Raw genomic sequence first — 27,355 nt, forward strand, 5'->3', positions numbered from 1 at the left:
CATTTAGTCATTTAGCAGACGCTCTTATCCAGAGCGACTTACATTATCTTTTTTTTTTTTTTTTTTTTCATACTGGCCCCCGTGGGAATTGAACCCACAACCCTGGCGTTACAAACGCCATGCTCTACATCCCTGCCGGCCATTCCCTCCCCTACCCTGGACGACGCTGGGCCAATTGTGCGCCGCCCCATGGGTCTCCCGGTCGTGGCCGGCTACGACAGAGCCTGGATACGAACCAGGATCTCTAGTGGCACAGCTAGCACTGCGATGCAGTGCCTTAGACCACTGCGCCACTCGGGAGACATGTATGTTTTTGCTGTTTGTTCTTTGTTATAGAGCCAAAAAGAGAAGTGGTTTATCCATACATCTTTGTTTTTGATAGATAACTCTTTGTGTTGCTGTTTGTTTTGTGTGTTCCGATTTTCCTAGAAGTGGTTAGATTCTATGGATTCTTCTGTTATATTGAGCTGATTTCTGACATGCTGTTCCTTCTTTTTCCGTAGTGTATTTCTGTATTGTTTTAGTGATTCACCATAGTGAAGGTGTAGGCTCAGGTTTTCTGGGTCTCTATGTTTTTGGTTGGATAGGTTTCTCAATTTCTTTCTTAGGTTTTTGCATTATTCATCATTGTTTTTGTCATTGTTGTTAATTTTCTTAAATTGTCTGCTTTACATTTTTTGATTTGATAGGGAAGCTGAGAGGTCAAATATACTGTTTAGGTTTTCTACTGCCATGTTTACACCATCACTATTACAGTGGAACGTTCTGTCCAGGAAGTTTCTACACTACTCCTTCCATCTATAGTATTTCTTAATGTTATGCAGTTCCTTTGGCTTTGATGCCTCATGATTGACTATTGCTCTGTTCAAGTAGACTGTGATTTTGCTGTGATCTGATAGGGCTGTCAGTAGGCTGACTGTGAATGCTCTGAGAGACTCTGGGTTGAGGTCAGTGATAAAGTAATCTACAGTAATTATTTACATTTTAGTCATTTAGCAGACGCTCTTATCCAGAGCGACTTACAGTTAGTGAGTGCATACATTTTCATACTGGCCCCCCGTGGGAATCGAACCCACAACCCTGGCGTTGCAAGCTCCATGCTGTACCAACTGAGCTACACGGGACTATGCATAGTCACTTTAACTCTACCTACATGTACATATTACCTCAATTACCTTGACTAACCTGTGTCCCCGCACATTGACTCTGTACCGGTACACCCTGTATAGCCTCGCTACTGTTATTTTACTGCTGCTCTTTAATTATTTGTTATTTTAAGTTATACATTTTTTACTTAACACTTATTTTTCTTAAAACTGCATTGTTGGTTAAGGGCTTGTAAGTAAGCATTTCACACTGTTGTATTTGGCGCATGTGGCAAATACATTTTAATTTGATATGATATTTGGGAGGGAATGCTGTCACCTCCAGGTAGGTGTTTGTCCCCCTGTGAGCTAAGAGTGTCAGGTTCTTGTCCAGTTCTGGCATTTAGGTCGTCACAGACTAGTACAAGTTTCTGGGCCTAGAAATGGTTGATCTCCCCTTCTAGGATGGAGAAGCTGTCATCGTTAAAGTATGGGGATTCTATTGGGGGGATATACAGTGGGGAAAAAAAGTATTTAGTCAGCCACCAATTGTGCAAGTTCTCCCACTTAAAAAGATGAGAGAGGCCTGTAATTTTCATCATAGGTACATGTCAACTATGACAGACAAATTGAGATATTTTTTCTCAGAAAATCACATTGTAGGATTTTTCATGAATTTATTTGCAAATTATGGTGGAAAATAAGTATTTGGTCACCTACAAACAAGCAAGATTTCTTGCTCTCACAGACCTGTAACTTCTTCTTTAAGAGGCTCCTCTGTCCTCCACTCGTTACCTGTATTAATGGCACCTGTTTGAACTTGTTATCAGTATAAAAGACACCTGTCCACAACCTCAAACAGTCACACTCCAAACTCCACTATGGCCAAGACCAAAGAGCTGTCAAAGGACACCCGTAACAAAATTGTAGACCTGCACCAGGCTGGGAAGACTGAATCTGCAATAGGTAAGCAGCTTGGTTTGAAGAAATCAACTGTGGGAGCAATTATTAGGAAATGGAAGACATACAAGACCACTGATAATCTCCCTCGATCTGGGGCTCCACGCAAGATCTCACCCCGTGGGGTCAAAATGATCACAAGAACGGTGAGCAAAAATCCCAGAACCACACGGGGGGACCTAGTGAATGACCAGAGAGCTGGGACCAAAGTAACAAAGCCTACCATCAGTAACACACTACGCCGTCAGGGACTCAAATCCTGCAGTGCAAGACGTGTCCCCCTGCTTAAGCCAGTACATGTCCAGGCCCGTCTGAAGTTTGCTAGAGTGCATTTGGATGATCCAGAAGAGGATTGGAAGAATGTCATATGGTCAGATGAAACCAAAATATAACTTTTTGGTAAAAACTCAACTCGTCGTGTTTGGAGGACAAAGAATGCTGAGTTGCATCCAGAGAACACCATACCTACTGTGAAGCATGGGGGTGGAAACATCATGCTTTGTGGCTGTTTTTCTGCAAAGGGACCAGGACGACTGATCCGTGTAAAGGAATGAATGGGGCCATGTATCGTGAGATTTTGAGTGAAAACCTCCTTCCATCAGCAAGGGCATTGAAGATGAAACGTGGCTGGGTCTTTCAGCATGACAATGATCCCAAACACACCGCCCGGGCAACGAAGGAGTGGCTTCGTAAGAAGCATTTCAAGGTCCTGGAGTGGCCTAGCCAGTCTCCAGATCTCAACCCCATAGAAAATCTTTGGAGGGAGTTGAAAGTCTGTGTTGCCCAGCGACAGCCCCAAAACATCACTGCTCTAGAGGAGATCTGCATGGAGGAATGGGCCAAAATACCAGCAACAGTGTGTGAAAACCTTGTGAAGACTTACAGAAAACGTTTGACCTGTGTCATTGCCAACAAAGGGTATATAACAAAGTATTGAGAAACTTTTGTTATTGACCAAATACACTGCTCAAAAAAATTAAGGGAACACTTAAACAACACATCCTAGATCTGAATGAATTAAATAATCTTATTAAATACTTAGTTACATAGTTGAATGTGCTGACAACAAAATCACACAAAAATGATCAATGGAAATCAAATGTATCAACCCATGGAGGTCTGGATTTGGAGTCACCCTCAAAATTAAAGTGGAAAACCACACTACAGGCTGATCCAACTTTGATGTAATGTCCTTAAAACAAGTCAAAATTAGGCTCAGTAGTGTGGGTGGCCTCCACGTGCCTGTATGACCTCCCTACAACACCTGGGCATGCTCCTGATGAGGTGGCGGATGGTCCCCTGAGGGATCTCCTCCCAGACCTGGACTACAGCATCCGCCAACTCCTGGACAGTCTGTGGTGCAACGTGGCGTTGGTGGATGGAGCGAGACATGATGTCCCAGATGTGCTCAATTGGATTCAGGTCTGGGGAACGGGCGGTCCATAGCATCAATGCCTTCCTCTTGCAGGAACTGCTGACACACTCCAGCCACATGAGGTCTAGCATTGTCTTGCATTAGGAGGAACCCAGGGCCAACCGCACCAGCATATGGTCTCACAAGGGGTCTGAGGATCTCATCTCGGTACCTAATGGCAGTCAGGCTACCTCTGGCGAGCACATGGAGGGCTGTGCGGCCCCACAAAGAAATGCCACCCCACACCATGACTGACCCACCGCCAAACCGGTCATGCTGGAGGATGTTGCAGGCAGCAGAACGTTCTCCACGGTGTCTCCAGACTCTGTCACGTCTGTCACATGTGCTCAGTGTGAACCTGCTTTCATCTGTGAAGAGCACAGGGCGCCAGTGGCGATTTGCCAATCTTGGTGTTCTCTGGCAAATGCCAAACGTCCTGCACGGTGTTGGGCTGTAAGCACAACCCCCACCTGTGGACGTCGGGCCCTCATACCACCCTCATGGAGTCTGTTTCTGACCGTTTGAGCAGACACATGCACATTTGTGGCCTGCTGGAGGTCATTTTGCAGGGCTCTGGCAGTGCTCCTCCTGCTCCTCCTTGCACAAAGGCGGATGTAGCGGTCCTGCTGCTGGGTTGTTGCCCTCCTACGGCCTCCTCCACGTCTCCTGATGTATTGGCCTGTCTCCTGGTAGCGCCTCCATGCTCTGGACACTACGCTGACAGACACAGCAAACCTTCTTGCCACAGCTCACATTGATGTGCCATCCTGGATGAGCTGCACTACCTGAGCCACTTGTGTGGGTTGTAGACTCCGTCTCATGCTACCACTAGAGTGAAAGCACCGCCAGCATTCAAAAGTGACCAAAACATCAGCCAGGAAGCATAGGAACTGAGAAGTGGTCTGTGGTCATCACCTGCAGAACCACTTCTTTATTGGGGGTGTCTTGCTAATTGCCTATAATTTCCACCTGTTGTCTATCCCATTTGCACAACAGCATGTGAAATGTATTGTCAATCAGTGTTGCTTCCTAAGTGGACAGTTTGATTTCACAGAAGTGTGATTGACTTGGAGTTACATTGTGTTGTTTAAGTTTTCCCTTTATTTTTTTGAGCAGTGTACTTATTTTCCACCATCATTTGCAAATAAATTCATAAAAAATCCTACAATGTGATTTTCCGGATTTTTTTTCTTATTTTATCTGTCATAGTTGACGTGTACCTATGATGAAAATTACAGGCCTCTCTCATCTTTTTAAGTGGGAGAACTTGCACAATTGGTGGCTGACTAAATACTTTTTTCCCCCACTGTAGGTAGTACACATTAGGAAATTTAGGTCTGCTCTATACCAAATTAGTATACCCCTTGAGTCTCTTCCCTGTTTCACACCTGGTAGTTTGGTGGATGGGACTACCAGCTCTATGTAACCTAGAGGGCAACCAGTGGGTCCATCTCCTCTACACCATGTTTCTTGTAGGATGACAATGTCTGTATTTCCAATTTCTTTGAAGTCTGGGTTCCTGCTCTTTAGGCCAAAGGCAGATGACCTCAGACCTTATATACTCCAGGATGAGATAGTAAAAGTTGTGTGTTCCATAGTGTCTAGTGTTGTTTTTGTGTGGTTTAGGCTCGGACCATTACAGTAGGTGTGAGCAGAGCATGTTGAGCATCCGATACATACATCTTAGGTCGCAGGATGGGGCTTGGACGGGTGTATTAGTGGATGTTGGGCCTGTTGCTCTGCTCACGGCCTGGGCATATGTGTGGCTGTCATGTTTAGTTCCTTGCTGCAGGAGCGGGGGGCATGGGGGGTGGGGCAGAAGGGGCATAAGACTGATCTGGGCGGGCCTATATAGGGTGGCTAAGGTTTTTTGGGGGAGGGGTCGACTGGTTGGGGTGGGGATATGACTGGTGGTGCTGTTGTCTGGGTGTAGGTCCTCTTGGTGTGGATCCTCTTGGTGCAGGTCCTCCGGGGGGGGAGGGGGGGGGGGGTCTCACAGTTCTTGGAGGGTGTCTCGCTGGTCTGGGTGGGGTGTCTGTTTCTCTGTTGCTCCTGTACGAGGTGCTGGGGCTGCGGTTGAGGGTGATGTCCTTCAGGGTCCTGGCAAAGGTGGGGACTGCTGCCTTCTAGAGGTGGACCTGTTCATAAAGGCTGTTCAAGTCCAAGGTGGAGTGGTGGGCCAGGTAAACATTTGGTTTTGAGGTACAGTCCCGGGAAATCCTTGCATTCACCCGCTGTATGGTGGCAGGGTGGAAGTATCTTTGTGGTAGCAGGGTGGAGATAACCACTTGTGTTGGGGAAAGTGGAAGAGGGTTTTTCAATCACTCCCTTGAGTGCTGTGGCCACCCTTTCCTGCTGGGATCTCAGGTCGTTTGTGCCTGTGTGTATTATGATGTGGCTGGGGGACCCTGGTCGGTCCTCTGACAGCAGCTCCAGGGCACGCCAGGTGTTCGGACGCCAGAGTTTAGCCACTTGGTGTTTTGGAAAAAGTTTCTCCTTTTGAGTCAATGAGGAGCACAATCTCTGGCTTTTGTGTGTCCTCAGTGGGTGTGGGGGTGTTGTCAGGAGAGCTATCCGGTTGGCTGACAGGGGGGGTGCCAGGAGGGGGAGTCTGCTGGATTGGTGGATCCTGCCTTGTCTGTCCTGCTGTGGTGTTAAGGCTGTGGATGAGGGAAGAGGGCTGTTCTATTGGTTTCTCTGGGGGGGATGGCTAGCTCTCTCATTAGTGGTTGATTGTCGCACCTCAGCTTTCTCATCTCCTCCTGCAGTGCTGTTAGCTGTGCCATGTGTTCCTCTCTCTCCTCCTTCAGTTCTCTCACCTCAGACCGGAGTGCAGCCAGCTCTCTCAGACAGCCGTCTATCTCCACCTTCAGCCCTCTGGGTACTGTAGGGGGTGGTGGTGTTGTGCTGGTCTGTTTTGTGTGTCTGTGCTGTCTGGAGTGTGTGGACTAGCTCTCTGAGCTCCAATATGTCTCTCTCCAGCTTGGTGAATTTATCCCTCTCAATGATGGAGGAACAGTGCAGTTGTGGGACCTGGGTGTGTTCAGTGCTGGGGGGGGGGGGGGTGACTATACTCGTCTGCAGGACAGTTTGAAGAGGTGTGATCAGACTCGCTCGGGGTGGGGGAGTCGTCACCAAGGGAAAGCTTCTCCTGGCATGCTCTCGCTTTGATTCTGTGGAAGTCCTTTTGGAAATGTATGAAGTTGACCTGCACCACCACTGTTCCATTCTTGTACAGGTTGACAGAGGGTGTCTCAGTCTCAGGGTCCTCGTTTTGCAGTATTCTGATTGTCCACCCTCCGCCAATACCCTCTCTCTTAAAAGATGGGTAGAGTACTCTTATAGCTGTGTGCCATCCCTAGGGATGGTCTGTGTGGAAGATTAGGTTTCTTACGTTCCCATTTTTGTAGCAGTCAGCAAAAAGTGTCTCTGGATTGTCCATGAGGAGCTTCTCTTTGTACTCTTTCCGTGCCTTGTCATTTTTAATATCCAAGGGGTACTGTACTGTGGTGACCTCTGCACAGAGGGAAGCCATGGAGCAGGGGGCCAAAGAGTCCTCTGCATTTGGGTGGGGGAGGAACTCTGCTGCCATTGATGGGCTCAGGGGCTTCACACCTCTCACTTCACACTTCAGTGTTAATTAATGTTCTTTATAAAGTTAAATATCTAGAGATTATTGTAATGTTCTTTTCATTCTAGGCTTTCGAAGTAGCTTCAGACTGAACATGATTTACTCAGTTCCAGGTTGGATGATATTTTAGGGTTTTTGTTGTGCTTCTTTTGCTGGTTGCTGGTTTGTCAGAAAGTTTGCTGGATAGTCCTTGGCAGTAAGAATCCTTGGTAGTAAAAATCCTTCCAGAATCCTTCCAGGTAATTTTTTCCAAAATCAGGTTGTAGGTTTGGAGTTTTGATTTGGAGTGAAGGTTATCTTATGGAGGGTATTATCCTGTATATGTCCTTGTAAAAAAATCTAATTTTATACAATCCTAAATCTATCTTTTTCACTTCCTCTCTCCCATCACTCTCTAGCTCTCTCTTCTCTTGCTTTCTCTTTCATTAACTCTCTCTTTCTGTTTCTTTCGTTTTCCCTTTCTCTTTTGTTTTCTCTTTCTCTCTCTCTCTCCCATCTATCCTCTTCCCCCACCTGCACGCATGCAAGGCCCAATCCCTCCAGGAGTTTCATCTCAGCAAGAAAGAACGAAGGCGGGCTGGAGAGAGGAGGGGGGAGGGCAGTGGAGGGTAATGGGAAAGAAGGTGACAGGAGGAGAGGAGAGAGAGATCGAGAGAGAGGGAGATTGGGAGATAGTGAAAGGGGGAGAGAGACAGAGAGAGAGAAAGAGAGGAATGGGGGATAGAGGAGAGGGGGCGTTAGATGGATGTTGGGACACTGAGAAAAGGGGGAGAGAGATGGATTGAGGGAGAGAGAGACAGGCCAGAGCTAAGGGTACCTGTAACCGATTCAGCGGTTGACAATGCTTTTATAATGGAAAACGGTGAGTAAAGAAAGGGCTTAATTCACAGACGTGTCGGGGAGAGTTAAGCCGATTTGTGATGTCGATTTTCTGTGTTTGCGAAACTGTGTGTGTATATGAGTGTATCTGTCTGTCTCTGTCTCTGTCTGTCTCTCTCTCTGTGTGTGTGTGTGTGTGTGTGTGTTTAAGAAAGATATACTAGATAGTATATATTCATGAGATGGTGTTTTTGGGTCTATATTCAATTAATGTTTGTGTCGGTGTGTGTATGTATGTCATACTGAGTGTGTGTGTGTTGCTAACAGGAGAAGCAGATAAAGTGCAGCTAGTTAAAGATGGCATTGATCCTCATCTAGAGAGCAGAGATGTCCGACATCAAGGTTGTTAGACGGGCTGTAATGCCCTCGGTCTGATGTGAAGCAGCCTTTACAGACTAACCCATGATTGAGCTGGGTAACTGTAGAGGCCCGGGGCCCCTAATACCAGGATTGCCCACCTTCAAGGCATACTGTAGCTATTGTGCACCACCACCATAGCACCTGCAGAGGAATAGAAGGTTAGGCTACTGGTGTTTGGAAAATTGCATAAGTAATTCAGTGCTAGTGTGTGTGTGTGTGTGTGTGTGTGTGTGTGTGTGTGTGTGTGTGTGTGTGTGGTGAGCAGTAAATGCTAGTTCAGATAGTCTTTGTGTGCTGCCTGCCATGGCTGCACCAGGTTCCAAGGCAGCGCAGGCTCCTTTCCAGGCTCGTAAGCCCTAAGAAGAGAGGCTGGATTGTGGAGTCTATTTCTCTAATCCACAGCACAAATCCCACCTAGGGCTATCAGACAGGGCTGCCCTCACTTTGCAGCAGCCTGCCTACAAGACTCCACGTGGCAAAGGCTAAGACACAAGTCTAAGGTACAACATTGACCCAACAGAGATAGCCTACCTGAAACACCATGATGTACACTTTGACTATGCCTAGAGATCCACTATCTCGATCCACTATCACCAAGATTGAACAAACTGAAACCAAAGAAACAAAGAGACAAACCGAGACATTCTGAGACGAATATAGAGACTATGAGCATTTCTAAAACATCTTCACAAAATATACTACAGCAGTGGGGCAGTATCAGACTAACTGATATGTTAGCAGACACATCGATGACCGCACAAATGAACATCAAAGCCATTTAGGCATGCCCACACTGTGACTGTGATATGCTCTGGTGAGACTCCTTCACCACCCCAGATGTGCGTTGGCTGCCATCCCTGACCATTACACAGCACTGTTACGACATGTCTCCAACTGTCTCACTGTCCCATGTGAGTGCCTGGAAACTCTGCCGTGGTGAATTACAACGTCAGGGATGGCAGCGGTTGTCGTGGTAACGGGCCACCAAAACAAAAGCTGGCTCGGCGTTCCCTGAAGCAGCCATGGAATCTGTGTGGGACAGGGAGTGTGTGTGTGTGTGTGTGTGTGTGTGTGTGTGTGTGTCTCAGGGGGTGATAGATGGGACATGGAGCTCTGGGATTTGTCATGTCTTCATGGGAGTTCTAGTCTCCAGGGATGGACTAATGATTTATCAACTGTCCTCTGACTAACTTAGAGAACTAATAAAGTCACCAGAAATAATAACAATCAAAGCTGAGACAAGAATCTATATCAGTCAGAGGAATACTCTGGAATTGATAGAATAAAAATGCAATGCTACTCTGGAATTGCTGTTTTATTGAGGAAATGAAATAGCATGAGAAATGAATACAATTCTCCAAATTGATCTTGTAGAAACCAATTGAAATGTATTGTAAGCGACTCTGACAAACATGCTTCATTCAATACTACTATAACACTACAAGCCAGTAAAACATCACTATCAATATCACTAACAATATCAATACTAACCTGGTCCCAGATCTGTTTGTGCTTTTCCCTACACACCATTGTCATTGTCAAGCCAAATGTTTTGCATGACAATTCCATAAAGAGTTGGCAAGAGAGCAGAAACAGACTGGCACCCAGGCTATATCAATACATCTTCTATAGACCAAACCAACGGTCTAGAACACAGAACAGACTTCACCCTCTGTAACCATATTTTCTGGCAGAGACACATTAGCTGCAGTTGTTTTCTGACAGAAGAAGGGAAAATCAGCAGAGCCGTTTTACAGAATGCGAACGTACACACGCACACATACTGAGAGCAGCTCAAGGACGACCGGAGACCGAGCCGAAGCCCCGGCTCACATTCTGTCAAAGAATAGAATTCATAACATAATGTTCTCCTGCTGAACCAAAGTGTATCATACAGTGGGACGATTCAGTGCTTCCCACAAAGGGATATAATTATGATTATATTTAAAGTCGCTGCAAGAAAGACCATGGTACAATGCAGAGGTATTCAGTCAATATGCTGTGACTTCTATTGAACAAGCACACACATGAAATACATATTAAACCAGCATACTGTAGTGAGCACATATATCAGTCACCGGGAAAAAACAACAATGTTGTGTATGGCTAGTTTATCTGCTGCAGTTGTTTGGCAGTGTGGGGTGTGTATGTCTGTGTGTGTGTTTGCATCTTAATGTGTGTGTTTGCCAGAGAAGGGGCCACGTGAAACTGGCTATGGTTCTAGCCTACTTAACTATCCCAGGTCTGCTGCTGACTGATCTACTGCTGGCAACACCATCCTCCCTGCTGGCACATACACCACACCACACCACAGCTTCAAAGAACATCAGTACTGGAAGGGGCAGGTGAGAGTGGGAAAGATGAAGAGAGAGAGAGAGAGAGAGAGAGAGAGGGGAGATGGAGTGAAAGAGGAGTTGGAGAACAGAGAGAGAGATGAGGAGACAGTGTGAGAGAAAGATACAGGGAAAGATAAATGGAGTGAGAGAAAAAGTGAAGGACTGGGAGAGAAAGAAGCGAGTTGAAGCCTCGTTCGTTTTCTTAACGGCAATTGAAAACAAGCTGTCATTTTCTTTTGAAGTCTTTGCTTTAAGCACCAAAGATACACACATTGCTGCAAACTGTTGTCTTTTCATTTTTTCTCTCTCCATCTCCTAACGAAGCACTGCGCTGAGGGATAGCGCGCTCAGGCACAGTCTGGCTATGATTGTCAAACTCAATCTAGTGAGATAAACAAAAAGACATCAGTGTAGCAGCAGCCAGCAAACTCTTACTCAAAGAGCGCGTTCACTTTCTCACGTTCAACTGCCACAGACAGCAGCACACTCTAGCATACCTGGGTTCAAATACTATTCAGAATCATTTCAAATAATCTATATGTGCTCGTTTGAACTCGCCAGGCATAATGGATGAATAGAGTAGTCACAAAAGTGCAAACCCTGCCCATCTTGCTCTCCAGGCAGGCCAAAAAGCAAACACTCAAAGTATTTTGAAAGATTTCAAGTATTCAGTATTTGAACCCAGGTATGCGCTCTAGTGTAGTGATTCTGATTGGTTGTGGCGATGACCTCTCCCATTACCATGCTCCGCCGCCTCCATATTGTGCCAGACACCAGGAGAACACTCCCCCCAGAATGGCCCATTGGTTTAACATGCTGTGCACACCAACAGACCCAAATTGCAGCACAATCAATTGGTTTAATACTTTATGTCGCCACCGAACGCTAGGCTAGCACGCTTCGCTAGTTTAATGTGTTTCATTGGATCGGCGGCACGGGCGACCACAATGTACAGGAGGAATGAGTGCAGACATAAAGAGAGACAGATTGGGTGGTGTTATCCATTGACGAGTGGAGGGGGGTTGGGGGGGACAGCTGGGGTTAGGGCACGGGCACAGGGCCGTCTGGTGGATTGTGGATGCAGGGCCATTGGAACACAGTGGGACGAGGCCATGGGGACAGAGAGAGAGAGGAGGACACATGGAACACAGGGAGGGAGCAGAGGAGATGCTACTGTATAGCTAGTATTAGCCTGTTACAGGCCATACAAACTCTCACAATACAAGCCTATAGATTGAGGGACTGACAGATATCTCATATAGGTTATGTAAGACCAACACTGACAGCCCACTCATACTTATAAATGTGTAGACACGGACACACTGTATTTCACAAACATCCAGCACATGCCTATTATAGCCTGCAGAGTTTCCTGAGGCCGGCTATTTTCAGAAACTCATACAGCATACCTGTCCCACACACACACCATACACAAACACACAAACAGTAGCCAAGCTTTGATCCTCTCCTCTCTGTAGCATCTGTAGCACCCAGGGGCTCCCATCATGGCGGCTGGCTGGTTAGAAGAAGGGAGGAGAAGAGCTGGCTGGGATGCAGGTGGTGCCCTGCTGGGGCCAGATTGCATGTTGCTTGTCTCCCAGCGTGGGGGTAAGTGAGACGGGGAGGCTAGGTGGTAATGGTCGCAGCAGGGAGCAGCAGTAGGGTAGTAGGAGGTAGGAGGGCTTCTGTATGGATAGTGGTGCTGGTGTTGGTGGTGATGGTGGATCAGGAGCTATAGTGTTGCATTGTTCATGCTTAGCTGGCATCACGTCTGTACAGTAGTCGTCTTTGATACTGCCTGTGTGTAAATTATCTCAGTCACTAGGAACACTAGGAAAGTCTAAGATATGGCTCTGGAGGACCCACACAGTGCCTTAGATGTGAATAGATCCACAGACGATGCAATCGCCATCACACTGCACACTGCCCTATCCCATCTGGACAAGAGGAATACCTATGTAAGAATGCTGTTCATTGACTATAGCTCAGCATTCAATACCATAGTACCCTCCAAGCTCATCATTAAGCTCGAGGCCCTGGGTCTGAACCCCGCCCTGAGTAACTGGGTCCTGGACTTCCTGACGGGCCGCCCCCAGGTGGTGAAGGTAGGAAACAACATCTCCACTTCGCTGATCCTCAACACTGAATGCCCCACAAGGGTGCGTGCTCAGCTCCCTTGTGTACTCCCTGTTCACCCATGACTGCGTGGCCAAGCACGCCTCCAACTCAATCATCAAGTTTGCAGATGACACAACAGTAGTAGGCTTGATTACCAACAATGACGAGACAGCCTACATGGAGGAGGTGAGGGCTCTGGGAGTGTGGTGCCAGGAAAATAACCTCTCACTCAACGTCAACAAAACAAAGGAGATGATCGTGGACTTCAGGAAACAGCAGAGGGTGCACCCCCCTATCCACATCGACGGGACCGCAGTGGAGAAGGTGGAAAGCTTCAAGTTCCTTGGCGTACACATCACTAACAAACTTAAATGGTCCACCCACGCAGACAGTGTGGTGAAGAAGGTGCAACAGAGCCTCTTCAACCTCAGGAGGCTGAAGAAATTTGTCTTGGCACCTAAAACCCTCACAAACATTTACAGATGCACAATTGAGAGCATCCTGTCGGGCTGTATCACCGCCTGGTACGGCAACTGCACCGCCCGCATCCACAGGGCTCTCCAGAGGGTGGTGCGGTCTGCCGAACGCATTACCGGGGGCAAACTACCCGCCCTCCAGGACACCTACAGCACCCGATGTCACAGGAAGGCCAAAAAGATCATCAAGGACATCAACCACCCGAGCCACTGCCTGTTCACCCCGCTATCATCCAGAAGGCGAGGTCAGTACAAGTGCATCAAAGCTGGGACCGAGAGAATGAAAAACAGCTTCTATCTCAAGGCCATCAGACTGTTAAATAGCCTTCACTAGCACACTAGAGGCTGCTGCTGCCTATTGAAATCACTGGCCACTTTAAGAAATGGAACACTAGTCACTTTAATAATGTTTATATATATTGCATTACTCATCTCATATGTATATACTGTATTCTATAATATTCTACTGTATCTTAATCCATGCCGCTCTGTCATTGCTTGTCCATATATGTATATATCCTTGAATTCCATTCCTTACTTAGATTTGTGTGTATTGGGTATATGTTGTGAAATTGTTAGATATTACTTGTTAGATATTACTGCACTGTCGAAGCTAGAAGCACAAGCATTTCGCTACACCCGCAATAACATCTGCTAAACACGTGTATGTGACAAATAAAATTTCATTTGATTTGATGATGTAGTGTATGAAGACCAATAGGATGGCTTGGGGATAGCTATACCCCTACTCTCTGACAAGCATGAGTACATGAGTCCACATTTTCAGTCCCTCACATTAGTGCAATAGTAATAACATATTGATAACATGGCAATAGCCTAACACACCACAATGATACCAGTAAAAAAAAGCTACGTACTGCGGTAAAGCTCAGGGCCAGGATGGGAGATTGGCTGCAACAGCAGCAGAACCATTAGGAGCTCTGAAAGCATTAGCTCTCATAAAAAACTACAGACTGCTCTAATGCATGAGACCTACTAATTGCCTCGTACCCAAACAAGACACTAAGTTGTCCTATAGTGGGAATCAGTCTGTTGCATTACAGTAAGTGCTATTATAATGCTATTATTAGCTACTCTGTGTGAAAAATGCATGAAACCACAATTAATGAAATAAATAACTATATGTACCAGTAGTTAGGTATAATTGAGGTTGTATTCTAGCTAGAAAGATACATTTTTGAGTTTGAGATCTGTTGAGCTTGTGGGTTATAAATATTTATGACAGGAGATCTCGTAATGTATGGTTAATATGACATGAAATGCGGGTCCTCTGTAGCTCAGTTGGTAGAGCATGGCGTTTGCAACGGCAGTCTCGGGACCACCCGTATGTAAAATGTAAGTAAGTCGCTTTGGATAAAAGTGTCTGCTAAATGGTATATATTATTATTATATTAGTAATGTAGGGTTAATATAACATCAAACGCTGACTGATGTAAATAGTATTGCAGTATTGGACGCTGATGGCCTGGTATGTTGCTGAGATGGATTGAGCTGGCTAGCTGGTGTTCTGCTCTGCTAGCTAAATGCTGCTGAGTCACACTAAAGTCCACCAAGACCCATAAACTCTGTGTGTTTCCAACCAGAAACATGTGTTTGTACACTTACGAAAGAGCGAACACACATCCAAGTGGTTATCACAATGGGGACTATCAACTTTTATAGATTGTTCCACTACTGTCTTGAATCATCAGAAACAATAATTTAGCTATCAGTGATGTTCACTGCATGTGTTTCACTGCGGGGAGTTCTGAAGGTGGTCTGAAAATGGACTTGCCACAGGAGAAGTTTGAAGTGAATTTCCAGACGGAGAGTCTACTTTTCCAATTCCAATGCTGCCTCATATTAGCGCTAAATATATCGAAAAGTGCCTTAGAGGTTGTAAACATCTCTTGAGATGAGGATTCTAAAAGGTTCATAACATTCTGTCCAAAGCTCTCTAACTCTTCTGGTGAGTTATCCGAAGGCACGATGAATCTACCACAAGTGAAGGTAGACATCAGGCATCTTCGTCTTCCTGTCGAACTCTAACCCAAAAGGTCAAAGGTCCATGTGGGACTTCTGGAGCACAAACTGTAAATCACATGACAGAGAATGGTAATGCACTTACTGTAGGTTGCATAACGTATTGTTGATGAGGCATCCATGACGTACTCTGGACCTATGAGGGAGACATCAAATGAAACATCATTATTGACTTAAGATAACCCATGCCACCTATTTTCTCTTACAATCAACAGTATGCAATAACTGGTTTTCCATTGTCACACTATTTCTCTGCATGCCAAAGCATGCTTGTGCCTTTTCCTTTCCTACTGTTACTTCCGTTGAGGTTCGATGGAGCTAACAAGCCTTGGCCAGTTGAAAACACACAAGCCTTGAATTGGCAGAATTAGGCACAGCGTGTAATGCCACAGGCCAAGACGGCTCAACCGGGCTTGGCTCGACAGCGGCAACCCAAATATCATGACAAGAACCCACAAACTGACCCTGAAAGAGAACAAGTCTCCTGCTCTATTGGACCATGTGGACCATTCAGTTCAATAGAATTCCTGCCATCGACAGTGAGAGAAGCCACAGTTGAATAAATTGACCATTTAGATTTGCTGGAGAGCAGCATTAGACAGCTTGTCAGAGACAAACAAGTCTACCCATTGATCCTTGGGAAAATGATTGGACTCAACAAAGACAAATAGATGCTAATCTTCTATAAGAACGCCAATCCTCTGAGCTCGTTAAAGCCCATGATTTGGAGCATGCCTAAACAAGGACGTATTTTTTGATTGAATAGAGCCACGCTTGTTTGTTACTTCCTCTCAATGTTTGTTCTCGACCAATAGGAAGAAAACAGAGAGGAGACAAAGCTTTGTTCCCTAATCGTCCACTTTTACAATTTTCCCATGCGACATCAACAAGATTCAAATTCCGTTGGAATTTCATTTAAAGACTTTGTGTGTTTTTCTATGTTTTGACTGAGATTTTTGTAATTGTATTATTATTATTTTCTTAAAAACAAATTCTCATCATGGATCCAGTAGCAGTGGCAGTAGTGACTTAATGGCAGTGGTGACTAAATAAGAAGCTGGTACATTGTGTGACTGACTATGTTGTCCAGTGGTCTGGTCTGACGATGTGTGTCTACCTCTGGCTGACCCTACTCTAAGCTTGTGCTTCCATTAAGGCAGACAGACCACAGCAGGGCAGACTGTATGGCTAGACCAGGAAGTGGACTGGACTGTCCACTGTCATGTGACGAAGTAATCAAGATGTTTTCCCAGAGTACACAGTCCAAAGAAAGACAGTCCAAAGAAAAACAGTTTACAATGAACATTTGAAGAATGGACATTTTATACCGTTTTAGTTTGTTTGTTATTTTCTAGATACAGTAAATAAATACAATTGGAACTGTAAAACCCACAATTCAATAAACAATACATTCTCTGCATCAGGCAGATTATATATAATAGGAGATAATACAAAATATGTGTGTGCAATATGCAGAAATGTTTGACCAGAAAGGGCTGAAATCATATAATTTTTCTCAATTTTGGCCACTAATGATTCCTTTGTCTCATGTGCTTTGGTGCCTGCCTGCTCTACTCTTTGTACTTGAGCAGAAGATGGAGGACTCACCTTGCCTGGCGCTGCCTGGCTGAAGGGCAATGTTACAGGAAGCAGTGGTGGCCGATATTGAAACTGTGAGGACTAATATTCCTCAAAAGCCCGGCCATTGTTTTTGATAAATCAATTTGAGAAGCCTTCAGAACACGGATTAGCGCTGCGCCCCGGCCCCTATCTCCCCCCAATGCTGTACCTGAGTTTTAATCAGACGCTTCTGAAAGGCGGGCATGCCAACCTTCACCAACCAACCCCCTCCCCTCTCTCTTTCCTTCCTCTCTCTTTCTCTCTACGTCTCTCTCTCTCTCTCTCTCTCTCTCTCTGTCTCTCTCTCTCTCTCTCTCTCTCTCCATCTTTCTCTTTCTTTCCATCTCTCTCTCTCCATCGCTCTCTCTTTCTTGCTCTCTCACTATTTATCATTCCATCTCTCTCTCTCTCCCTGCCGCTCTCCCTCTTTCTGCATTCTAATAAGGCTCAATGATAAACAGCGAGTGCTCTTGGGGGAAAGTGTAGGTGAACTGAACAGTGTCTCTTCCCTTTCCCTTCTGCTTGTTGCAGTCAAACATCTGGAGGTCCGTGAAATTGTGCGCGTTTAGCAATGGAAACGCTATTGATGTTTCGCGCAGTTCAATTTCCCCCTTACGTTACGCTCCGTTTCACATGGTTCCAGGGATCAACTGGGATGCAAAGTGTGGAATTCAGTTAGCAGGAAAATTAAGTAAAATGACTATGAAAGGAATGACAGCTTAAAAATGCTTGAAAAGCACAACAGGGTCTGGAAAGCGAAGGAGAAACTGTTTGTTTTTCCCAACACTAATTCCTAACGGGCGTTGCTTTTCTCTCTTTTCCCTCAGTCTCTTTCCTGCTCTTTTTCTGTTGAGCCTTTTTTTTTTTGTGTTTACTGCCTACAAAACAGATGTCATCCAGCATCGTTGGCAAACCAATGAGGAAAGCTCAGAAGTTGAGAATCTCTGAGAGCCCCTTGCTGTTTTCCAGCCCCCCAGCTTGCCCATCTCCCAGCCAGTCCCCAGCCGCCCCACAGCTATCTCCCTCTGGCTACACTCCAGTACATCACCCACCTGATATGTGGAGACGGGGGAAGCAGCGATGAAGGGCGTAATGGATGTCTGTGCGATCATGCGGTTGGTGGCGATACTGTAAGGCGAGGAGTAGAACCTAAGGGGAGAGAGGAAACAGAGCAGAGAAAGGGAGGTCAGACACTGGTACTGGATGGCACTATAGGTCTCCATGCATTACAACTGTCTGCATTGAAATATCAGGATGATCATGGTTATTTAGGGGCCTATTAAGTGTTTATTAAGGAGTTCTGTTTGGTTAGTCAACTACTGTTTCAAAAAGCTGACTGACAATTTACATACATGTTCTACTATGTAACAGAGAGATATACACCAGTATGTGGGGGCATATTTGTGTGTTTATGCCTTAGTCTTTTTATGCAATAATCTCCAACAAAGAGGTGCACAGTTGTATTTTTGCCCCTAGCACTAACACAGTTGTATTTTTGCCCCTAGCACTAACACATTTGTATTTTTGCCCCTAGTACTAACACAGTTGTATTTTTGCCCCTAGCACTAACACAGTTGTATTTTTGCCCCTAGCACTAACACAGTTGTATTTTTGCCCCTAGCACTAACACAGTTGTATTTTTGCCCCTAGCACTAACACAAACACAGTTGTATTTTTGCCCCTAGCACTAACACAGTTGATCAAAAAAAATGAACTCATCATCAGGCCTATGATTTGAATCAGGTGTCTGAGTGCTAGGGAAAACAACTAAAATGTGCACTCCTTTGGGTCCCCGGGACCAGCGTTGAGAAACAGTTGAACTGAACCATATGGAATCGTTTGACACTCATATACCTCGAGCCAGTCTCTATCCACATAAGGACTGGAATGGACCATACAACAGACACAATCTCTCTACTAAAAGACCTTTCAATCCCTTGATACATCCACACTTACACAATACACACACCCACAGACACTACACACATCCACACACACACCCACAGACACTACACACATCCACACACACACCCACATCGTGGTCTATGCACAGATCCTCAGTCACACAGTCAGTCTTTGAGGCCGTGCAGACAGAGCTTCCCACATGAGTGTATAGCTCGACATTGTCTGGTTTCAAATCAAACACAAAGCAATATATTGTGTTCCGTCGGGCGCATAAAAGTTTCATGAAGCGTCTTATGGCTTCTCGATTGAAAAGTCTGGTTTTATCGGCTCAAATTGAGCTTTGTCATCGTATAAAAAGAGGGTTGTCTGTGTTTCCGCCCCCTAGCCTCGAGTATTAAGGCTATACCATGCTGACTGGCTTAGGCTGCTGGCTGACTTCAATCCACAGTGTTTGGAAAAACTCTATGCATTTAAAGAAGGCTATTCCAAAGTGTTGAACTCGGCTCTTGGGAAAAGAGCTGGCAGGCTACTTTATCATGTTGTGATGTTGTTTCAGATCTACAACAGCCCTGGGTGTCATTTCTATCCGCTAGCTGGTTAAGTGCCACTCTCAATGGTCCTATGTAACTCAGTTGGTAGAGCATGGCACTTGCAATGCCAGGATAGGGGGTTTGATTCCCGGGACCACCCATACGTAAAAAATGCATGCATGTCAAAGTCACTAAGTCACTTTGGATAAAAGCGTCTGCTAAATGGCATATATTATGATACAACTATCATGTTTGAGCTTTGTACATAGGCTACATATAATTCCAAAATAGAAAAGCCTTACTTACAGTACATGCTGTATTGCTATCCTTTACACTATTCCTCTATTCATTTTATTTTATGTGAACATATCTTGGATTAGATATGTTGAACTACATGTGGAATAAAAACACGTACTGACGAAACGTGTTTGTTCTTCTTGCTGTTAATATTTGTATGAAAATGCCAAGGAAATAAAGGCAGTCAAAAATGTGATTTTCCAGTTGTCTTATTTCTACGTATTTCCACACTGGGTCGTTCCATGTCATTTCAGCAAGCCATGTCACCCACCATCTCAGATTGTTCTGAAATCGTTTCTGTAGTTAGAAACCTCTTTCTTGTGCTTTTTGAGGTGGAATGACTCCACTATGAGTTTGGAATAATACCGTGAAATTGTGAAAATTATGACAATGCCATTTTAGTGTAAGAGCTGTTTGAAAAGACTGCCTGAAATTTCTGCCTGTTTTGGTGGGATGGAGTTTTGGCCTGCCTGGCGACATCACCAGGCGGTATAAGTTAATAGACCAATAACAAAGAGAGTTTCAAACCTCTCTGCCAATAACAGCTCGTTTTCAGGTTACATATCCCTTCCATTAGGCTCGTCCAATTAGGCCCCTCAATCAGACCACTCCCAAACAGTCTTAGCAAAATTCTTACTTGAGATGTCTTTTTTTTATTAAAAAAAATAAAAAAATACAGGAAGGTACTCATAATTCTTACCCAGAAATGATTTGATTTTGAGATTGAGCGTTGGGCTTTTAAAGGTAGAACTATTGTCACCGACTAAAGCTTTGAAGTAATCCCAACATACTGCAGGCATTTATTCTCCATATACACTACTTATACAAAAGTATGTGGACATCCTTTCAAATTAGTGGATTCGGCTATTTCAGCCACAACCGTTGCTGACAGGTGTATAAAATCGAGCACACAGCCATGCAATCTCCATACACAAACATTGGCAGTAGAATGTGGCCTTACTGAAGAGCTCAGTGACTTTCAACATGGACCGTCTTAAGATGCCACCTTTCCAACAAGTCAGTTCGTCACATTTCTGCCCTGCTAGAGCTGCCCCGGTCAACTGTAAGTGCTGTTACTGTGAAGTGGAAATGTCTAGGAGCAACAACGGCTCAGCCGCGAAGTGGTAGGCCACACAAGCTCACAGAATGGGACCGCCGAGTGCTGAAGCGCGTAAAGATCGTCTGTCCTCGGTTGCAGCACTCACTACAGAGTTCCAAACTGCCACTGGAAGCAACGTCAACACAATAACTGTTCGTCAGGAGCTTCATGAAATGGGTTTCCATGGCCGAGCAGCCGCACACAAGCCTAAGATCACCATGCGCAATGCCAAGCATCAGCTGGAGTGATGTAAAGCTCGCCGCCATTGAACTCTGGTGTAGTGGAAATGCGTTCTCGGAAATGAGTCCGACGGACGAATCTGGGTTTGGCGGATGCCAGGAGAACGCTGCCTGCCCCAATGCATAGTGACCACTGTAAAGTTTGGTGGAGGAGGAATAATGGTCTAGGGCTGTTTTTCATGGTTCGGGCTAGGCCCCTTAGTTCCAGTGAAGGGAAATCTTAACGCTACAGCATACAATGACAATCTAGACGATTCTGTGCTTCCAACTTTGTGGCAACAGTTTGGGGAAGGCCCTTTCCTGTTTTAGCATGACAATGCCCCTGTGCACAAAGCGAGGTCCATACAGAAATGGTTTGTCGAGATCAGTGTGGAAGAACTTGACTGGCCTGCACAGAGCCCTGACCTCAACCCATCGAACACCTTTGGGATGAATTAGAATGCCGACTGAGGGCCTAATCGCCCAACACCAGTGCCCAACCTCACTAATGCACTAATGGCTAAATGGAAGCAAGTCCCCACAGGAATGTTCCAACATCTAGTGGAAAGCCTTCTCAGAAGAGTGGAGGCTGTTATACAGTGGGGGAAAAAAGTATTTAGTCAGCCACCAATTGTGCAAGTTCTCCCACTTAAAAAGATGAGAGAGGCCTGTAATTGTCATCATAGGTACACATCAACTATGACAGACAAAATGAGAAAAAAAAATCCAGAAAATCACATTGTAGGATTTTTAATGAATTTATTTGCAAATTATGGTGGAAAATAAGTATTTGGTCAATAACAAACATTTCTCAATACTTTGTTATATACCCTTTGTTGGCAATGACACAGGTCAAACGTTTTCTGTATGTCTTCACAAGGTTTTCACACACTGTTGCTGGTATTTTGGCCCATTCCTCCATGCAGATCTCCTCTAGAGCAGTGATGTTTTGGGGCTGTCGCTGGGCAACACGGACTTTCAACTCCCTCCAAAGATTTTCTATGGGGTTGAGATCTGCAGACTGGCTAGGCCACTCCAGGACCTTGAAATGCTTCTTACGAAGCCACTCCTTCGTTGCCCGGGCAGTGTGTTTGGGATCATTGTCATGCTGAAAGACCCAGCCACGTTTCATCTTCAATGCCCTTGCTGATGGAAGGAGGTTTTCACTCAAAATCTCACGATACATGGCCCCATTCATTCTTTCCTTTACACGGATCAGTCGTCCTGGTCCCTTTGCAGAAAAACAGCCCCAAAGCATGATGTTTCCACCCCCATGCTTCACAGTAGGTATGGTGTTCTTTGGATGCAACTCAGCATTCTTTGTCCTCCAAACACGACGAGTTGAGTTTTTACCAAAAAGTTCTATTTTGGTTTCATCTGACCATATGACATTCTCCCAATCCTCTTCTGGATCATCCAAATGCACTCTAGCAAACTTCAGACGGGCCTGGACATGTACTGGCTTAAGCAGGGGGACACGTCTTGCACTGCAGGATTTGAGTCCCTGGCGGCGTAGTGTGTTACTGATGGTAGGCTTTGTTACTTTGGTCCCAGCTCTCTGCAGGTCATTCGCTAGGTCCCCCCGTGTGGTTCTGGGATTTTTGCTCACCGTTCTTGTGATCATTTTGACCCCACGGGGTGAGATCTTGCGTGGAGCCCCAGATCGAGGGAGATTATCAGTGGTCTTGTATGTCTTCCATTTCCTAATAATTGCTCCCACAGTTGATTTCTTCAAACAAAGCTGCTTACCTATTGCAGATTCAGTCTTCCCAGCCTGGTGCAGGTTTACAATGTTGTTTCTGGTGTCCTTTGACAGCTCTTTGGTCTTGGCCATAGTGGAGTTTGGAGTGTGACTGTTTGAGGTTGTGGACAGGTGTCTTTTATACTGATAACAAGTTCAAACAGGTGCCATTAATACAGATAATGAGTGGAGGACAGAGGAGCCTCTTAAAGAAGAAGTTACAGGTCTGTGAGAGCCAGACATCTTGCTTGTTTGTAGGTGACCAAATACTTATTTTCCACCATAATTTGCAAATAAATTCATTAAAAATCCTACAATGTGATTTTCTGGATTTTTTTCTCTCCATTTGTCTGTCATAGTTGACGTGTACCTATGATGAAAATTACAGGCCTCTCTCATCTTTTTAAGTGGGAGAACTTGCACAATTGGTGGCTGACTAAATACTTTTTTTCCCCACTGTAGCAGCAAAGGGGGGACCAACTCCATATTAATGCCCATGATTTTGGAATGAGATGTTCAACGAGCAGGTGTCCACATACTTTTGGTCTTGTAGTGTATGTCTACTAAGTGGTCACTGTGCTATTCTCTTTTATTCATTGTAAGCCTCATAATCACAGCTTACTATTATGGTTCTAAAATGGCCAATGCTGTATCTAATGAGATTCTATTCATTCATCCAGTATTATTCCAGAGTCATTGAGATAAGTGCTTCAGGAAGCTGGGAGAAGCAGGGAGTGAGAGAGAAGCTTCCTGTCACAGACTGAGGCCACATTGAGAGGATGGAACTCAAGGCTCTCCTCCCCTTCCTGTTACAGCACACAGTGAAAAATAGAACACTATGCTAGGCCATTCATTTCCATGGCACCCCTTAGTACACAGGCACAGAAGGCGCACACACACTCACACTCACTTAGAGTCACAGACAAAGGGACAGGCACACATGCAGGCAACCAGCCATGAAAGCATACACGCACTGAGACCTGAGACCTAGCGTCACTACATCTCTTATAGATTCTTTGAATCAAATAGTAACAAAGTGCACACACCACATTAATCAAGAGATATGACAATCATATTGAACAAGTCGTATAGATTGCTCAGAGGGATGGAACATGCCAGGGATGTATAGACTGACTCTTACCCGTTCTGCATAGCAGCAGGATCATATGTTAACTGCATACCAGTCTGCAACACAAGAGAGACATATCACAGGTTCATCATTGAATTTGTATTTTACGTCACCATAATGGACAGGATTTGAGAGATAGGAAACATAAGGGATTTCAATACACTTTATGCATTTGGGACAACGATCGATGCAAGCTTTGAGAGGGAAAGAGAAAGAAGGGAGGAAGGACAGTGAGCGTATGCATGAAAGTGTGTGAGGCCCTTGTCTCTCTTCCTCTTTCTCTCCCTGCAATCCGTCATCTGCATTCCTGAAGCCTCTCTCCCGGAGGATGGCTAATCCCATTTCTTTTAACGGGAGGCTGCTGAGGTTTCAGATTTCATCAGCACACTTCTCTCTCTCTCTCTCTCTCCCGCTCCCTCTCCCTCTCTCCCTCTCTCTCTCTCCCTCTCTCTCTCTCTCTCTCTCTCTCTCTCTACCTCTATCTCATTCCTCTAGGAAGGTTGCGTGAGCTAAAAAGGAGGAATGACCCTCAGCAACTAGAAGGGATGGACCTCACCCACGTGAGTGAGGGGAAACAGAGATCTACATGAATCCCACACTGGATGCATCAGCCCTCAGTGACACGGCCACTGCGGATGTGTGCGTGAGCATAACATACACTAGGCCTGGGTGTGTGTTCATTCGTGCAAGTGTGTTTGAGTGTGAGTGTATGCATGTTTGCATTTGAGAGAAAGTATGTACCACTGACAGGAAGTGTGTCTACCGGTTTGTGTCTGAGTGTATGCATCTGCATGTGGATCACGGTATGCATGCACTGCATGTTTCACTGTGTGGCTGTGTCTATATGTTCATGTCTGTGTGTGTGCATGTGTGTGTGTCTTTATGTCTGTGTGTGTATTTGTCTACGTCTGTGTGCCTCTACGTGCTAATGGCCATCCCAGACATGGCCAGCTGTCTGGTGAGGCTGATAAGTCCCGTGCGTGGTGCCCTTGCTTCCATGTGTTAATGAATTCCACATCATGGCTGCTTGGCTCACACAGACAATCCCCCATAAGGGTCGGCTGCATCGCCATGACTGATTATGTATTCTGTTGTCGCGTCCGGTACAAAGAGAGAGAGAGAGAAAGTGTGTAAGAAAGAGAAAGAGAAAGTGAGATGATGAGGAGAGAGAGAAAAGAGTGTACGTGAGAAAGTACATGTGTCTGAGAAAGAGAAGAAGAGAGAGTTACAGTATGTACAAGAGAAAGTGAGAGTATACACTGAGTGTACAAAACATTAGGAACACCCCTTTTGCCCTCAGAAAAGCCTCAATTCATCAGGGCATGGACTCTACAAGGTGTCGAAAGCGTTCCACAGGGATGCTGGCCCATGTTGACTCCAATGCTTCCCATAGTCGTATCAAGTTAGCTGGATGTCCTTTGGGTGGTGGACCATTCTTGATACACACGGGAAACTGTTGAGCGTGAAAAACCCAGCAGCATTGCAATTCTTGACACAAACCGGTGCGCCTGGCACCTACTACCATACCCCGTTAAAGGCACTTAAATCTTTTGTCTTGCCCATTTACCCTCTGAATGGCACACATACACGTCTCAAGGCTTAAAAATCCTTCCTTAACCTGTCTCCTCCCCTTCATCTACACTGATTTAACAAGTTACATCAATTTTGCAGACGCTCTTATCCAGAGCGACTTACATGAGCAATTAGGGTTAAGTGCCTTGCTCAAGAGCACATCAACAGATTTTTCACCAAGTCGGCTCAGGGATTAGAACCAGCGACCTTTCGGTTACTGGCACAACGCTCTTAACCACTAAGCTACCTGCCATCCCATGAAAATGATCGGAGAGGTTGAGGTTAGAGGAAGTTCAGAAGTAAAAACAAACAAAATATATTTATTGTAAAATTGACTGTGTCCATAAAATGTATTTAGTATAAGCTGGAAGTAGAGGCCTAAGCGTTGTTGTTCTCAATTGGGGAAGGGGTGGTGGGGTTGGAAAGTAATAAAGGGAAACATTTTTTTTTTTAAGGGTAAAATAAAAATAATAAAAACATTTAAAAAATAAGGGATCATAGGTTTCACCTGGATTCACTTGGTCAGTCTATGTCATGAAAAGAGCAGGTGTTCCTAATGTTTTGTACACTCAGTATATGTCTAGGACAGGAAGTTGGAGTATGTGAATGACAGAAAGTGGGAGGAAGTGTGTGAGAGTGTCTGTGTATACTGTAGTACAGTATGTGGGTGTGATACAAAGAGATCCCACTAAAATGGGTAGTTTGAGGACGGCCCTTCCGGCAGCTGGAAGAACACCTGTACTGGACTTCCACAGGAAACACCAGCCATCCATGGTGTGTCCGGTTGTGTCCGGTTGTACGACACACCCACCCTCTCTCTCAAAAACATCTGTCAGACTTCCTTTCACACAGGGGACAACTGGGTGGTTTTCGCAGTAACACTTTCCCCAAGAGAACGCACTTAACGCTAGTGTGACTTTGTGAGACTACGTGTGTGTGTTAATGATTTAATCATTTAAGGTGTGTATGAGTGTGTGTCGTGTGTGTGTGTCTGTGTGAGCATGCGTGACTCATTCTTAAGATGTAACACGTTTGAGAGAGTGTTTGCATGCCTCATAGTCACTTGGAAGAAAACATTTGACTTCTGACCCCTGTTCAATTATTGATATTGACTAATCAAGCTACAATGTGTTTGTTTGCTGCTCTATGGGTGTTCTACTACACCAAACATGTGTTCTGGGAGTTTGGCTGACTTCAAAAGGGGGTTCGATGGAGAACGTAAACAAATGGCGTGCGCCGGCGGCCCTCTTCATCTGGCTATGGAACGGGAGGTCCCTGGTGAAGGATCGGAGAGCGTCTGATAAACAGACTCACATGTGATGCCTATCCCCCAACCCTAGCTGTGCTTTTGATAAATGACTGTGGGGGCCTCGCTGACACACACACACACACACACAAATAAAGGTACGAACAAACGTGCCAACACACACATATACATACGTACGTATGTGCAAGCACTCTCTCACGCACACACGCAAACACACACGCAGAGGCCCCAACAACTTCAGCACTTAAGCCTCCACCAGCCTCTCAATCATGTCCTTAACCATAGTAATGGGAAGCAGGGAGGGAGGGAGGGAGGAAAGGGGAGAGACAAGGGAGGAGAGATGTAAGACTCTTCCGAGCTGATGAGCCTGAGGCTATGGGAGGGCCTTTTTGTGACGATAAAAACACGAATCATGAGCGTTTTAATCTAAGGACTGTTACTGTGTGGGGAGGAGAGATGAGAGAGAGGGAGGGAGGAGAAATGAGAGAGGGGGAGGAGAGATGAGAGAGAGGGAGGAGAGAGGGAGGGTCAGGAAGGAGAGATGAGAGAGAGGGAGGAGAGGGAGGGTCAGGGAGGAGAGATGAGAGAGAGGGAGGAGAGATGAGAGAGAGGGAGGAGAGGGAGGGTCAGGGAGGAGAGATGAGAGAGAGGGAGGAGAGGGAGGGTCAGGAAGGA

General features: G+C 45.4%; 1 protein-coding gene across 1 annotated transcript in view; it reads right to left on the reverse strand.

The window, feature by feature from the left end:
- Positions 1 to 27,355, reverse strand: part of LOC311107076 (RNA-binding motif, single-stranded-interacting protein 3-like) — a 241,620-nt gene that overhangs the window by 21,107 nt on the left and 193,158 nt on the right. Inside the window, exons 8-10 of the mRNA XM_084149535.1 lie at positions 23,854 to 23,897; positions 17,975 to 18,071; positions 15,388 to 15,438 (exon numbers count right to left, since the gene is read on the reverse strand). Of these exons, the coding sequence (XP_084005661.1) occupies positions 15,388 to 15,438; positions 17,975 to 18,071; positions 23,854 to 23,897 (192 nt within the window). The remainder of the gene's footprint in view (positions 1 to 15,387; positions 15,439 to 17,974; positions 18,072 to 23,853; positions 23,898 to 27,355) is intronic.

The sequence above is a fragment of the Coregonus lavaretus genome (genome assembly GCF_964263955.1).
Source record: "Coregonus lavaretus genome assembly, chromosome: 3".
Lineage (NCBI taxonomy): Eukaryota > Metazoa > Chordata > Actinopteri > Salmoniformes > Salmonidae > Coregonus > Coregonus lavaretus.